We start from the raw sequence: 15,535 nt of genomic DNA, 5'->3' as shown, positions 1-15,535 counted from the left end.
TTTTGTAATTCCAATACGATAAAGAATGGCTTATTTTTATTTATTTTTGTTTACTTTTTAGCCTTGGTGTATCAAAATCTTGTGTGTTGATGACTCATTCAATAGAAGTGTGTTCACAAACCGGAAGCATTATCCAAACAGAAATTCAAGACGTACCACTAACGGTGATAAGTACCAAAATTGATCGGTGTAGGTATAGTTAATAGTGGGTATCATTCATGTGGCTGGCATGGTTGTCCGATCTTCTCAAGAGAGATGGCCGCGGCTCCTTCATAAAACCTTGGTAGAGATAAACCCTAGGTGTGTAGCTACTTTGATTACTATTATAATTTCAATGGTTACAAGGTGATCTGAGCTCTTAATTTTTGTAGTCAATTTGAAAAAAATGTATTCTAGCTGTCCATTTCTATTGATGCAAGTGCATATATAGGTGTTCTAAATTCATTTTTTAGAAAAAAAAAAACAAAAAGATAAAGATGAGAATGTGAAAAGGAAAGCAAAAGAGTGGGGGAGAATAGTCAAATCTCCATAATCATGGCCCTTTCCTCAACTTTAATCATTAATCATGATTTTGTGCATACACTTCTGACTACACAAAAAATAAAATAAAATAAAATAAAAACAAGCATGAAATTTATTTATTTATTTCCCTGGGAAATAATCGCCGCCGTGAGCCACATGATCCCACCTATGGGGCACTCCCGTAAATAAACCCAAAAGAAAAGGCAGTGTGCAAAGTGGCGTCACGACGAGCTCAACCCGCACTAGCAATTTGTTCAGACCGAACAACAAATACATCGCAATCTGACTCAAACACGACAAAATAAAAGGAAAAAAACAAGAATAGTGAAAAAAACAAATGCAGAGTGACAGCTACCGTCACAGGTCTGTCTCCCAATCCTTACCTCACCTCACCTCTCTTTATTGTGGCGCACTTTAGCGCACTCCAACACACTCACACACTCCCAGAGAATTTCACCCCAGAGAATTTCACAGAGTATTAGCAGCAGCCGCTGAAGAACACGACCTCGCCAACCCTCTCTCCCTCTAGATCAAACGACGCCGTATTCGCCGCTCTCACACCGATAAACCCTAACACTCCTCACCAACCCCAACACTCCTCAAATTTTCAGCTCTAGCAAAGAAAGAGAGAGAGAAAATGGAGGCTCTGTACAGGCTCGAAGCTTGTGGAATAGTGTAGGTTCTCATCGGCGTTTCAGTTTCTCTCCGTCGCGTTCTTCTCAGTCGCTCTCTCTCTCTCTCTCTCTCGTTCTCACTCTCGCACTCCAACATTTTCATGGCTTGCCGGAGATTGAGATTGGCGGCGTGGAGCTTGGATCCGGAGAGGAAGAGCAGCGGCGGATTGAGGACGAAGCAGGCGGGGAGAGGATCGTGCCGTGGAAGTTAGGCTCGACGGTTTCTGACTCGCCGGAAATGTACGGTCTGTAGTCTCCGGCCATATATCTCTGAAGTTTACCATCGCTTTGAAATCTCGGTTTCGCGCTGTGATTGTGTTTTTGGTATTGGATTGTAAAATTTGAAATTTTTGATTACTGAGATCGGAAGTCATGGGCGTTTTGCTCAAAGAAGCGCTTAAGAGGCTGTGCAGTGCCAATCAGTGGGCTTATGCCGTCTTCTGGAAGATCGGCTGCCAAAACCCTAAGTAAGTCACCTCCATAGAAAAAGTGGACTAGTTTGATTTACAGGTAGAGGACTCCATGCAATGGTAGACTAGTTAGGAACTACCTGTGTTTCTTTGTTTATTAATCTCTTTACTAATTTGAAAACTTTTTTTGTTTGGTTGCTCAAAAAAGCTTGGCAAAAGTTCAGATGGATTTTATTTTTGAGGTCAATTTTACGTTATTTTGCTGTTTTAATTGAGATGTTGTGAAGGTTTTTCCTGTTTTGGTATTCAACAAAATTATTTTGAAGCTTTAGGAGATTTATTGCTACTTTGTTTTTGATTCAAACAGAGTGGATCTGAAATAAAAATAGACTATTTTTGTTTGGTTTCAAAGGATTAGTAGTATATGCGAGGAGGTTCGGTTATATTTGGGGATGTTGAAGTCTCATTGTTTAGTGTTCTCTTGTAGTGGATTCGCTATCTGATGTCTCGTCTCTGTTTTTGGAAGTTTATGTTTTGGTGCTTCTGCTTTGTCTGAAAGAATCCAAGTTGAAAAGTTAGTTTCACAAACCTGCTGTTTATTAAAGGCATTTATTGCTTATGAAAATGTGTTCATTTTGTATTTGTCTTCCTTTGTCTATATCCCTCTCTCTCTCTCTCTCTCTCTTTTTTTTTTTTTTTTTAATTATAATATTTTTCCATCAGTAGTGATGGGATAATTTCAAGTCTATTGCTCTCTGTAGTGTAGGAAGGCGCATCTGTCGTGTCATCTTTTGATGTCTGCATGTGCATTTTGTTTTTCCTGCTTTGAAAGGCTATTGGTGTTGGAATTATATGTATCTGTCTACTGATATACCGTTGAGAGTTGAGACTCTTTAATTTGATTTTGAAAAGAAAATATTTCCACTTGGTTGCAGTTTGTTAATTTGGGAAGAATCTCATTATGAACCATTACTATCGTCTCGACATACACGCATTGCTGGAACTGAAAGTGGTGATTCACCATTTGGAGAGTGGGAAGGATGCTGGGTTTCCTCTAAAGTGTGTTCATCTTCTCATGGCATTCAACCAGAGGAAAGAGTCTCTGCACTTCTTAACAAAATGTTGATGGATAAACCATTTACAATAGTGGGCGACGGGTATGCCTTTTTTACATATTTTCTGCCTTACGTGTTACAAAAGTGGTTTTCTTTGTTAGCGGAAAACAGCCATTTGAAAAACTTTATGTTGGGACTTTTCAGGATCGTTGGACGAGCTGCATTTACTGGACATCATCAATGGATTCTTTCAAGCAATTACTCTAAATATGCCCATCCACCAGAGGTATATATATTATTTAACTACCTCATTTTGCTAATAAAAGATTCTTTTGCTTGTCAAGATGGTATAAGAAATTTCTACCATACAAAGTCCATGGTCCTAACTGCTGAATGGAATCAAATCATTGATGTTAATATAAGAAAACAGGTATCCTGTTGGGACTGGACATATTAATCTTTATATTTTGACGATGTTTGGTGAACATAAATTTTCTAGTGTGTAGAATAACAAAAAAAAAATATATATATATATATATATTTATAGACACGCATATATTTTGCTGAAAATGGTGGGATATATAAAGTAATTTCTTCCTTTGCCAAGAGAGTTCCGCTCTTGCTGAGAAAGCAAAGTTAATCTGTTTTCAGTGTCTTCGTTTATAATACGACCATGCGTGGACAGGTAAAATTAAATTCAAGTGGAAGCTAAATGATAGACTATTCCTAATTGTCAGAGCAAATTGCCATATCTGTAAAAGGGTAAAAGTTTATAAATATTAGGGTTTGGCATTTGTATGTTGGTATGACTTCACCTTCTGACATGGAAGCTCAGTATTGGACCTCATTACAAACTGTCATACACATGGTTTCATTAATGGGTACAAAGTATTTTTAAGTTGCCATTCAAAAAGACATTCAAGTTTGGAAGTTTGGCAGTGCTACTCTGTATGTGACTTAGTTTTTGTTGCTGTTTCAGGTCCTAAATGAGATGCACCACCAATTTTCAGCTGGAATGCAGGTATGCTAGTTTCCTATATATTCCACTGTTTTGCATATTGTATATTTTGTTGTTTCGTTGCTGTACTCGTGTTCAATTTGTTTGCAGACAGTTGCAGTTATTCCTGTTCTCCCTCACGGCGTTGTTCAGCTTGGTTCTAGTTTGGCTGTAAGTCTTCTATTTAGTACTTGTGGTCCAAAGAATTTTTTTTGAAATTCATGTTTCTTAGTCCTTTTTAATATGTGGTTTAATAAATTCACATTGCTGAATCTTTTCTAATGAGAAAATCCCTTTAGACGGCTGCCTTGATTAGTCTGGGCGGCACCTAGGTGAGCCGTGTTTAGAAAAATGTACTTACAAATGACATTTTATTTGTAAATACTCATTATATGCTTAACTTTTTTACTATATTTTCAAGCAATTATACTACTGAGCATATTTTTTTTGTTTTAATTGCACTTGTGTATATGTTGTATAATAAAATCACATTAAAATGAACATCTGCCTAGGTACCTGCCTAGGCTCCTAGGTGCTAGGCCTCTCCCCACCGCCTAGCAATTTTTAGAACATTGTGTGTGATTCCCTTTTTAGAAAATATTTTGTTCTATTGGTTTATCTGCTTTTCCCCCATATCTGATTCCTATCATTTGCTTTCTTACTAAACTACCAGGTCTGTCCAACCAATAGGATAATCTTTGGTTGGTCATCCTGGTTTAATTTCCACCTGTGTACTCAGGTTTTGGCACTATGTTAAGGCAAGATCTCTGCATTTATTTATATATTTAAGGCAACAACTCTGGATGTATCTATATAATTAAGGCAAGACCTCCAAATACTATACTATAACCTGTTCAGAAGTGGTTAGTTTGTAAGGCATAAAAGATAGTCATGGGACTGGGGACAAATAAATCATATTATTGACTACCAAATTTTATTTTACAAAAAATGACCGTCATTTACACCTTTCTTTTGCAAGCAACAAGGGCTGTTTTATATATTTGAGAAGCTTCTAGCAATATCATTTTATTTTAGTTCACCTCATATGACTAAGTATTTATTTTTTCCAAGTATAGTTCTTATTTTGTGTCAGTTGCTCCCAATCTGATAAATGTCTCCTGCTTCAGATTATGGAGAATATAGGATTCATTAATGACGTCAAGAGTTTGATCCTGCAACTTGGATGTGTTCCTGGTGCTCTTTTATCTGAAAATTATGAGACAAAAAGTTCAGATGAGAAAGTTGGGGTACCTTATACTATTGGAATGCTGACAACTGTTCATCCAGGCGGACATACAACAAGTTCTACTCATACGACGAGTAGCAGCAATCATCAAAACCACCCATCTCAGGCTTCCAGGCTTGTTGGTCAACCTTCTCATTCTCTTTATGAAGAGATTCAGAATATTTCTCAAGCTACTGCGTCAACATTTCAAACTCCTAACCTTACCCAAATTTTGCCTAAAATTCATGTTGACCGTCGACAACCAGTGATGAAGCCAAAGTTTCCTCTTGGAGGCCAACTAAGGGATGGAGTTGGGGTAGCTGAAGTGATCTCCTCCAATTCTGATGCATGGTTGAACCACCTTGCTCCTTCTAATTTGAGGTGTGGACTCAAGTACCCATGTGGTTCTGTTCAATCAGCTGCAAGTCAGGGAAGCTTAGAGTTGATGGAACATCAGATCTTGTCTGGTGGTAGCATGAGGCCTACTTTTAGTAGCAAAATTAGTGCATCAAACGGTTTCATGACTGAGCCTAGAACAGGTGGAATTCTAACCCTTGATCAGAGAAAAAGTTTGATAACCACTCCAGCATTGCTTGGGAGAAGTCAAACACATGGTGGATCGAGTACTCATTCGAGGCCAACTTCAGCTACTTGTTCTCATATAGAGACACACGGGTCAGCTGACATTAATCTCTCTGGAACATATCTGTCTGGGGTTGAATTTCAAAAGGCTGATTCATTCAAAACAGACAGGATTTCTTTATCTAGTTTGGCAGATCAATCAGCTTCTCAGGATATACTTTCAAAAGGCTCTGACCAGAGGCAGTTTTCCACAGAAGTGAAGCTTACTCAGAGTGATTTGCCTCCAGTGGAGCAAAGGACGGATAATAAATTGTTTCAAGTCCCATTGACTCATCCATGTGAACATGTATCTTCGAGTGATCACATACCTCAGATTCATGATGGTCTTGATAATAAAATCTGTACCCCAGGATCTGTAAATGCTACAAACGATGATATGTGTACTCAAACAGGGGATGACTTGTTTGATGTTTTGGGTGTGGATTTCAAAAATAAGTTGCTTAATGGTAATTGGAATAGTTTGCTGGCTGATGAACCAGGTTCAAACAAAAGAGATCTTGCTGAGACTACTTTGGCATTCACAAATGTGAAGGATCTGGTTTCTGATTATTATTCAGCAAGTGAAGGCATATCAAACAGTAGCATCTTCTCTGGGGCAGATGCTGACCATCTTTTAGATGCTGTGGTCTCGAAGGCGCACTCTACTATCAAGCAGAGCTCTGATGATAATGCGTCTTGTAAAACAACATTGACAAAAATCAGTACCTCTTCTGTCCCTAGTGGTTCTCTCACTTATGGACAGGTTAGCGTGTCTAATCAAGTGCCGGGGGAGACATTTGACGTTCCTAAGGATCTTGGAAAAGCAGGCTTAGTAGAAATCAGTTCTTTCCTATCTGGGTGTAGCAGGGATGATGCAGGAAACTGTTCCCAGACTACCTCCATATATGGATCTCAAGTTAGTTCTTGGGTCGAACAGGGCAATAATTCAAAGCATGATAGTAGTGTTTCAACTGCATATTCTAAGAAGCCTGATCTAATGGGGAAATCAAATCGCAAAAGGCTGAAACCTGGCGAGAATCCTAGACCAAGACCAAAAGATCGCCAGATGATCCAAGATCGTGTGAAGGAGTTGCGTGAAATTGTGCCAAATGGAGCAAAAGTAATGCCTCTCTTCTTTGTCTCCTATTTCTTCTTTGGAATTTATGATATATTCAGGTGCTGATGCCATTCTTCTGATCCCATTATATGGTTTTGCAGTGTAGCATAGATGCACTGCTCGAACGTACCATCAAGCATATGCTTTTCTTGCAAAGTGTCACTAAGCATGCTGACAAGCTAAAACAAACAGGGAGAGCCAAGGTACAAACAATCTAGCTCTCATAGATGTGATATATCATGAGGTTAATATTGGGAAGTTTAGATATGAGATATTTAAAAGGATTGATGTATTGGGCTTCATTAGTACTCTTAATTATATATGCAAATATATTGCAATATATCCACAAACTGTATGTAATACACCTGATGCCATAAATTAGTAGTAGAAAATCATATAACATGGAAGAAACAACTGCTTACGTGCTGATGTGCTATCATGATTTAGTGGTACATTGTTGTTTGCTTTCTGTTATAACAATTATGGGAACCTTTTGAGATGGTGTATGTCCTTTTCTGCCTATGCAGATTATTGGCAAAGAAGGTGGACTGCATCTAAAAGATAACTATGATGGAAGGGCAACATGGGCTTATGATGTTGGGTCACAATCTATGGTCTGCCCCATCATAGTTGAGGATCTAGATTCACCTCGCCAGATGCTTGTGGAGGTAGTGACTAAAATTTAATCATCTGAAAATTGGAATATCGCTTATCAGTGAAGTGTATTTATCACCTTCTTTTATTTTCTATTTTGGCCAGATGCTTTGTGAAGAACAGGGTTTCTTTTTAGAAATTGCTGATATAATTAGAGGTTTGGGTTTGACCATCTTGAAAGGGGTGATGGAAACTCGGAATGATAAGATATGGGCACGCTTTGCTGTAGAGGTAATATTCAAAAAGAAGCCTTTTGTGTTTCCAACTATCTTTGTTGGAACTCTTGATATTCCTTTATTTGTTCCTGTCTAGGGGTAGTATTCGTTACTTTAATAGTTTTTCCTTTTCCTAATTTCTTTCCTGTTGTTTTCCATTAGTAAGTTGTTGTCAAGTCTACCAATGAATTCTGGAACTCTGTGATCCAAAAGAAAATGGAACGTTTGATGGTCAATTTATCAGTAGTTTTTGCTCTTTATTTATGGCCAGAGTCAAACCTGGTTCAAGACTCTAAAATTCCTTTCAATACTATGCTGAACATGGCACAGCAGAGCATGGAATACCTGCTGAAATTCCACCCACCTTGCCTGGAATTTTGCATCAATGAAGTGTTCAATCTCCCGCAACCAATGACTTTTTCTATTTCCACACACTCATGCACCTCTTTAACCCTTCAAACCTGTTAGATACATAGAATGACATGAATTGGAGAAACCCTACATATCAGTAACAAAGAAGCCTGCAATCTTTAATGTGAGAAGTTTGTTCTAGACCGTGCCTTGACTTTTTTTACTGATACTTTGTTGATTTGAAGTGATAGCGGTTTCGAAATATTTGATGTCTTATAAATGGAAATGTATGCAATAATATAGACTTTGATATGACTTGCAATTTGTTCATGCTAGTATATATGGTGTTATTTCTGAAGCTGAGCTTTAATCTTTATCCTGTAATATCAGTCCACTTGTTACGCCAGGCTTTTGCTTCATTGCACATATTTCTTCATTTGTGTGATTCTATTTTCCATTTCCAATCTTCTTTCTAACCTTATTTTGTATATTTGATATTACTTGTTTTCATTTGTCAAATTCTTTTTTTCTAACATACTGTTTCTATCTGCAGGCAAATAGGGACGTAACAAGGATGGAAATATTTATGTCCCTTGTTCACCTTTTGGAGCAAACTGTAAAAGGCACCGCGCCATCAGTCAATGCTATCAAGAACAACAGTATGGTCCACCATTCTTTCGCCCAAGCAGCCCCAATACCTGCAACTGGTAGGCCCAGTGGTTTTCAGTGAACCACTTGCTAAATACAGTGTTAATCTGGACACATTGACCTAAACCTGCAATGCATAGGCCGGTAGTTTGAGATGAACTGTTAGCTCAAGTTGTTGGTCTGGACATGTTCAGAGCGAGCCACTTTTTTGCTTGCCATGACAAACATGAGTTCTAGACACAAGCACCCTGGTAGTTCTTACGTTCACCAAAGTCATCTACCACAGCCCAGGATTCCTGACCTTTCTCACTTTTGGCGAGGAGAAATTTGTCAAATTATTGAGGCTCCTCAAACATTTTTCATGTGTGTTTTCTTTTACACTAGATAAGTATCACATGCCTGGATTTTAGCCCTACTGAACTACTAAAATTCTTAGTCACATGATTGACACTGGCAGTTTATGTAGAGGCTAGTGATTGCGTTTCATTTAGGGGATACAGATTTCTACAAATGTATAGAGGCTGAAGGTTTATTTTCTTTTCAAAAGTTGGTGTATTGATCATTTCTGGTTCATCTGTATTGCATCCTTTGCAATTCTGTTTTAGTTTTGGCTTAATTTAACAGTTGCACATGTTAGACGTCCAAGGAAACTGCATCACTCACATCAGGCATTCACTTGCATTGTCCAAATATCTCTACAGTTATTTTTGTAGTTTTGTTCTCATGAAATTGTAAGTGATAATCTGAGGAATTTTCATGGTCAGCTGTGAAAATTCTTCCCGTGGAGGACAGAGGTGGAAGATTTTCCGGACAATCTAATAATAAATTATGTAGCTTTAATCAAGATGCTAGCTAATATGCGAAAGTAATTTGTTAACCTACTTCTATTACTTGTTCTCCTTTGAAAGCTGAAGAATATCCAACCATGGTTCTTGCACGCTAGAAGACCTTTCTTCATCTGGAGAAATTTACTATATATGCAGTCGAGAACTATCAAAATTTGGCACTAGCTAGGTGGCGAATCAGAAATTGGTTTGAGCTTGAGAATGTATGGAAGGACAAATGAATCAGAATGCGTACTTTGTGAGATGAGGTCTCCAATTTCTTTGCCCCAAAAAAATGAATCAAAATACCAGTGTAGCTGCCCTAATTACTACGTCTGGGGAATGGAGTACTGAGCTGGTAAGAGCTTCAGCTTCTTTTCTGCCACATGAAGAAGATTTGATTCTCTGTGTAGTTCTAAACACAGGGGGTGGCAGCCTGGATTTCACTGCCAATCCGGGTTCTGGGCTGCACGGCAAATTAGCGGAGTCAAGTAAGCCATCGTTTGCAACTGGCAAGTACAAATGGAAGTAATGCTTCAGGTTTCTCCAAGAATGAGTGGGAATTTAAAATCAAAGAATTTCTCTAGCGTGCATGCAAAGGGTGCTTACCCTGTACGATCACTTTGAAGTAGATGATCCTTATCATACAGTACTCCAAGCATGCTCCTACAAGAAGGTATTGAAATTACCTTTCCTCAGTGGTGACGCAGTTGATGCAGTCGAGCGAACATGGGAAGGTAATTTTGATACCTTGACAGTCCTTCCACATGATCCACTACTAATGGGCATTGCACCGATATTCTCCAACTTAAGTCCATACGCACCCAACTGTGGTACGTTGAAACTAAATACTTCTATAAAGACTCTTAGATGAGCTTCCACATGTATAGACTATAAAACAAACCTAGCCACTAGCAAATAGATGGGTCATCAACCCAAACCCATAAATTGGAGAAAAGATCCCATGATAGAGCCCAAGCATACTCTGCACCCCTGGCTGGGACTTCTACAGATATTGGGCTGCACAAATATTTTGGGCACCCTAACTCGTGACACCCCAAAATCAGCACGGACAACCAGACTAGTGCTACCACCCATCTCAGCCATCATCTGTAGTTAGGTTTCTAGAAGGACATTGCCTCCGTCATCGCACCTGTCATGCTCCGATTTTAAGCACAAATAATAAACAAGTTAAACAATACAATTACACAGGGCGTGATGATTCAGACATCAACACTAAATGTCTATAAAAAAATTTCTTTCAAAACAAGTACACGTTGTTGCACTAAACTCACAATGTCAATACAGACTCGTTCTTTAGAGTCATATATTACATCACACAAAGTTTACGAATTAAGTTGCATCAACAATTTAATAAGTAAACGCTCCCTCAGGCTTAGTACATAACGGAAGTCTAGTAAAAACAAAGCAATAAAATTAGCTTCCGACACCTACAGCTGCTACTGCAAGACTCAACTTCAGCCACGATTACCCTGACCTGTAGGATTAATCCTTACATCATCGAATAGTGCACTAGGTTGCAACAACAAACCCGATAAGCTTTTGAATCTCGTATGAGTAAACTCCAACCAAAAAAATAGAAGACTGGAATAGTAAAATTAAACAATTCAAAAGCATAGTAACTCCTGCATAAAGTTTAGTTTAGGAGATTAAATTAAAATGGGCTAAACATTGTTTAGTACCCTGTAGTTTGTGCCCAACATCAATTCCGTCCCTCGACTTTCAATTTCATCAAAAACACCCCTGCATTACTATATCTCGTTTAATAGGTCATTCCGTTATCATTCCGTCAACAGCAGCCGTTAACTCGCTGACATGGCATGCCACGTCAGCTCCTGTGGGCCCATCTCTAAGGCAAAATTTCCAAATTGTCCATGCCTCCATTCTAACCCATAAATCCCACAGCCCTCACTGTTCACCTCTCTCTCTCTCTCTCTCTGCATCACGATTTCATTGAAAACTAGAAAAGGTCATGGATAACCTGGCCTCCGACGACAGCGACGGAAGGGAGAGCTTCCCAGAGGGACATGCCCTCGCCGAGGGAGGTGCAGGCGCAGTTTGGTTGACGAGGCCGATCAAGCTCTCCAATCTGGCCATGGTGGGATTGAATTGGAGTGATGGAGATCTGAGAGATTCACTCTCAGACCGCCGCCGAAGTCGCACCGGCGCCGTTAGCTTCCTCACGGTGGCTGAAGCAGAGCCCGGTCCTCCCTTCTTTAAACTAGTAGCGACGACCGTAGGACGAAGCCCAAAAACTTCTTGGATTTTCCGGCATATTTTCTGACTCCAGCCACGGCTGGACGCTAGACTGATGGTTGTAGCTTCATCTTGGCGAGGTGAAGAAGCTAACGGTACCTTCTTGTCCATCTGTCAACTTGGGACAGAGAATCGAAAAGGAGAAGATGTTTGAGTTTTCTGGCGAATTTCCGGAGGTGAAACCAATTTGATCAAGCCCTCCTGCTTCTCCTTGAGGGCGGTGGTGTTCAGGCTCGAGTGTGGCTGGGAATGAGAGAGAGAGATCCAAAGACTTGATCATTTTGGTATCCAAAGACTTGATCTCTTTGATTTAATTCTCGATTCCGGATTTGTGTTTCTTGTTTCTACTTAGTGGGTGTTTTGAATTGGAATACCCTTTTGGATTTTGCTGGGTTTTTTTGTTTGTTTGAGCTTCTCTAATTCATGGTGTTAGTTTGGTATTAATTGTGTTCTTTCATCTTACTCTATTGGAGCTTAATATTACTGCAATATGGTGAACTGGGTTTGATGGGAATTTGGTGAGGATCATGTCCCTGTAGAACTAGAGTGTGGAGTGAGGAGAGGCCGACGGAGGAGATGGCGGAGTGGGGTAAGTTGCGGCAGTGTCCAGCGAGGTAGTTGCGGTGAGGACGTTAGAAGGCAGACGGCGGAGAGAGGGGTTAGAATGGAGGCATGGACAATTTGGGAATTTTGCCTTAGAGATGGGCCCACAGGAGATGACGTGGCATGCCATGTCAGCGAGTTAACGGCTGCTATTGACGGAATGATAATGGAAGGACCTATTAAATGAGATATAGTAATGCATGGGTGTTTTTGATGAAATTGAAAGTCGAGGGATTGAATTGATGCTGGGCACAAACCACAGGGTACTAAATAGTATTTAGCCCAATTAAAATCAATCAATTCAAAAAACAGTAATCCCTGCATATAATTTAGTTTAGGTGATTACAATGAGAACAATTAACAAAGATCCAAATAATGCAACCCCACACAATCAATAATCTCGAAATCAACATGCTTTCAAATACAAGAAAACAAAAGTCACTGCAATGACATTTCAAATAAATGTTATCTCAGCAAATCAATTTGAAATCAACATCCGTCTTGGACAATAAAAGAGAGAATACATTTTAGACTTCTTTTGAAAAACTATTTATGAGTCCCAATAACTGCACAGTTACCCCCATTAATATATTGGCAGACAGATTAGAGCTCTAACTGGATCAGGCCATTCACCGAAGGGCACGGTTTCCAATTTCCTAGCCACAGTCACATTATACCAAACAAATTTAAAGAAATCACACAAGACCGAAAATATTTAAGAAATGTCACACTAGACCCATGGTCACACTAGACTGAAAACATTTGAGAAATGTCACACTAGACCCAAAACGTTTTGCAAAACTCAATAAAACAATATCACAATTGTACACTTTACAACTATCGTTTCCACAACTCAAAGCATTTTCAAAACAATATAAATCATCTTTCTCACAATATATTGTTTTCTCAAAGAGTCAAGTCTCAAAACAATAATATGTTCCAAATCACAAAAATTGTTTTCACCACAATACAATTCCACCACACACACACACAGAGTTTTTCTATGCTAAGGACTTCCTTAGATTTTATAATTTAAGGATTTCCTTGAATAGACTCACTTTTCGATCGCATATCCATATCTCGACCGTTCAGTTTTAGATCCTAATGTATAGATTACTTCTGCAAATTTTCAGCCAAATTGATGATCATTAAGGTATCGAATTAGATTAAATCAATGAACAAACCGAATCTGTCCAACTTAAACCGTTCGTGTTCATAATTGTAAATTACAGTTTTGAATGCCTTAAGGATTATCAATTTGGCTGAAAATTTACAGAAGTGATCTATACATTAGGACCTAAAAACTGAACGGTTGAGATATGGATATGAGATCAAACTCTCTCTGTGTGTGTGTGTAGGGTTTAAAGACATCCTCTCTTAACGATCAAGAGAGGACGTCCTTAAACTCTTAAAGTGAGGATGTTTTTATTTTTAGCATGTATTTTAATAATCACACCATTCATTCTCTAGTAACCTACACACATATTGAATCCTACAAAAAATTCGCCAAATCGGAAAACGTTTAACTATTTGATTAGCACAATGTTCGTTTTAATTTTATCTAATGGACTACATTTGTTTACACACTTTTGAGTAACCAAATGATTATGGATTTGGTTGATTTTTTGTAGACACAATTATTGCATAGGAATCTAAAGGATCAACGGTTGAAATCATTGAATTATGTCATATACTAATGTAAAATAGTAAAAATCCCCAAATTCTTAAAGTAAGGATGTCCTCTCTTGGTGTGTGTGTGTGTGTATTCACGTAAATATATACGTATATGTAGTCATTGTTTCAGGAATGTCACTAATACGAACTATAGTTCACAGTTATGAAATTAGTCTAAAGCAATAAAGTAACTCTGTTCACACAAGAACATCATGAGATTTACTCACCTCAATATCCTCTTATGTCTTCTTACACATAACAAGATAAATTACATAACACACCCCATCAAGCACCTAAGGAAGTTAGTACCCAACGAATAACGAAAGTGTTTAAAATTTGAATCGTTCACTTGAACTAAAAACTGAAGGTTACGCCAATCGAGATGAAAATTCATACGATACGCCACAAGGTCTTCGGAACACTTCTAGGATTAAATTGCCTAAATGAAAGAACGATCCAATGGTCGGATCCTCATGGATCGAAAAGGGAATGAACCGAAACTGAAATGAACCCAGCTCATCCAAAAGATCGAACAATGACAAAACTAATCACACCTACACATTCATATCGATGAACTGAGGCTAACAGAGCAAAAAAATTCTCAAAAAGAGGACGGACGCGCCGCCACAAGCGACTGCGCGTAAGCCTCACGTGCGACCCAACCAACTTCAAAACCAGTAAGATCCAACCGGTCGGGTCAGCCGCTGCCGTGAGTTCAAGCTTTGATCAGTCGTGTACGGAACAAATCGCGGAAGGTGAGTGGCTAGGGGAAGAAGAGGAGGTAGCAACTAATAGATCAGGATCGGTGGCACTTCCAGAGGATGCCAAACGGCGAAGAAACAGCCGAGTCGGGTTGACGGTATTCTGGTCAAGTCAAGGGTTTTCTGGAGAGAGTTTAGGGTTTCCAGTTTTGGAAACTTTGGTTTTTTTTAATTTTTTTTTTTTGGAAAAATCTATATTTATAGGAAAATTTCCAAAAATGAAATTTTTTTCGCTAACCGTAACTTTTCCATACGATCATGGAATAATACGGGCCACATGTCTACGAACTCATATCAACGTGCTCTATGGCATTCATGAAGGAAGTTTTCGGAGAAACCTAACGAATAAAATAGTCAACTCTTAGCCCCTCAAAAACAAAATGTTTCAAGTGATTATTCGTTCGAAACACTTTCACTTCACCACGAAACAACTAATCATACAAACCAACAACTTATTAATTTTAGAAAATTACACGAACTCAATAATGAAAATTTGGGGTATTACATCACCTTCCTACAACGTCGCCGCCCATTCGCGCCTCTATCTTCCTCAACCAGACTTCCACCCAATTTGGGTATTCGCTGCCACCACAACCAATGCTTGCAAACCTAACATTGCAGCCAACCTCCTCCAACCATCGTCCGATATAGCAAAGAGGGCCAGATCCAAAGCCACTCGGTCACCGGCCTCTTGCTTGAGAAGGGGCCTGAAAAAAGCTCCTCAATCAAGTCACTTCACCGAAGCACCTCCACAAAAAAACTCACCAGCCACGCGCTAGAGCACAAAGGTTAAGAGGGTGAGCCACCATATTGCAGCAATAATAGAGAGAGCTTGAATGAAGCCATCCAGAGATGGGCACATGGTCGTCGCCGCTGTGCTCGTCGCCGCCACAAGATGGTAGCACTG

The 15,535-nt window shown here is 39.1% G+C and overlaps 1 protein-coding gene across 1 annotated transcript; it reads left to right on the top strand.

Annotated features, from left to right (window-relative positions):
• The first annotated feature begins 939 nt into the window (after positions 1 to 939).
• Positions 940 to 9,062, top strand: LOC112202286 (transcription factor LHW). The gene is made up of 10 exons (XM_024343223.2): positions 940 to 1,663; positions 2,542 to 2,763; positions 2,866 to 2,947; positions 3,641 to 3,682; positions 3,770 to 3,829; positions 4,786 to 6,624; positions 6,723 to 6,824; positions 7,149 to 7,289; positions 7,381 to 7,506; positions 8,395 to 9,062. The coding sequence occupies exons 1-10, from the start codon at positions 1,569 to 1,571 to the stop codon at positions 8,569 to 8,571; spliced, it is 2,886 nt and encodes a 961-aa protein (XP_024198991.1). The 5' UTR covers positions 940 to 1,568; the 3' UTR covers positions 8,572 to 9,062.
• The last annotated feature ends 6,473 nt before the right edge of the window (positions 9,063 to 15,535 follow it).

This window comes from Rosa chinensis, chromosome 5 (genome assembly GCF_002994745.2).
Source record: "Rosa chinensis cultivar Old Blush chromosome 5, RchiOBHm-V2, whole genome shotgun sequence".
NCBI classification, from domain to species: domain Eukaryota; kingdom Viridiplantae; phylum Streptophyta; class Magnoliopsida; order Rosales; family Rosaceae; genus Rosa; species Rosa chinensis.
Note: the sequence above shows the minus strand (reverse complement) of the source record. Positions and strands in the feature narration are given on the sequence as shown.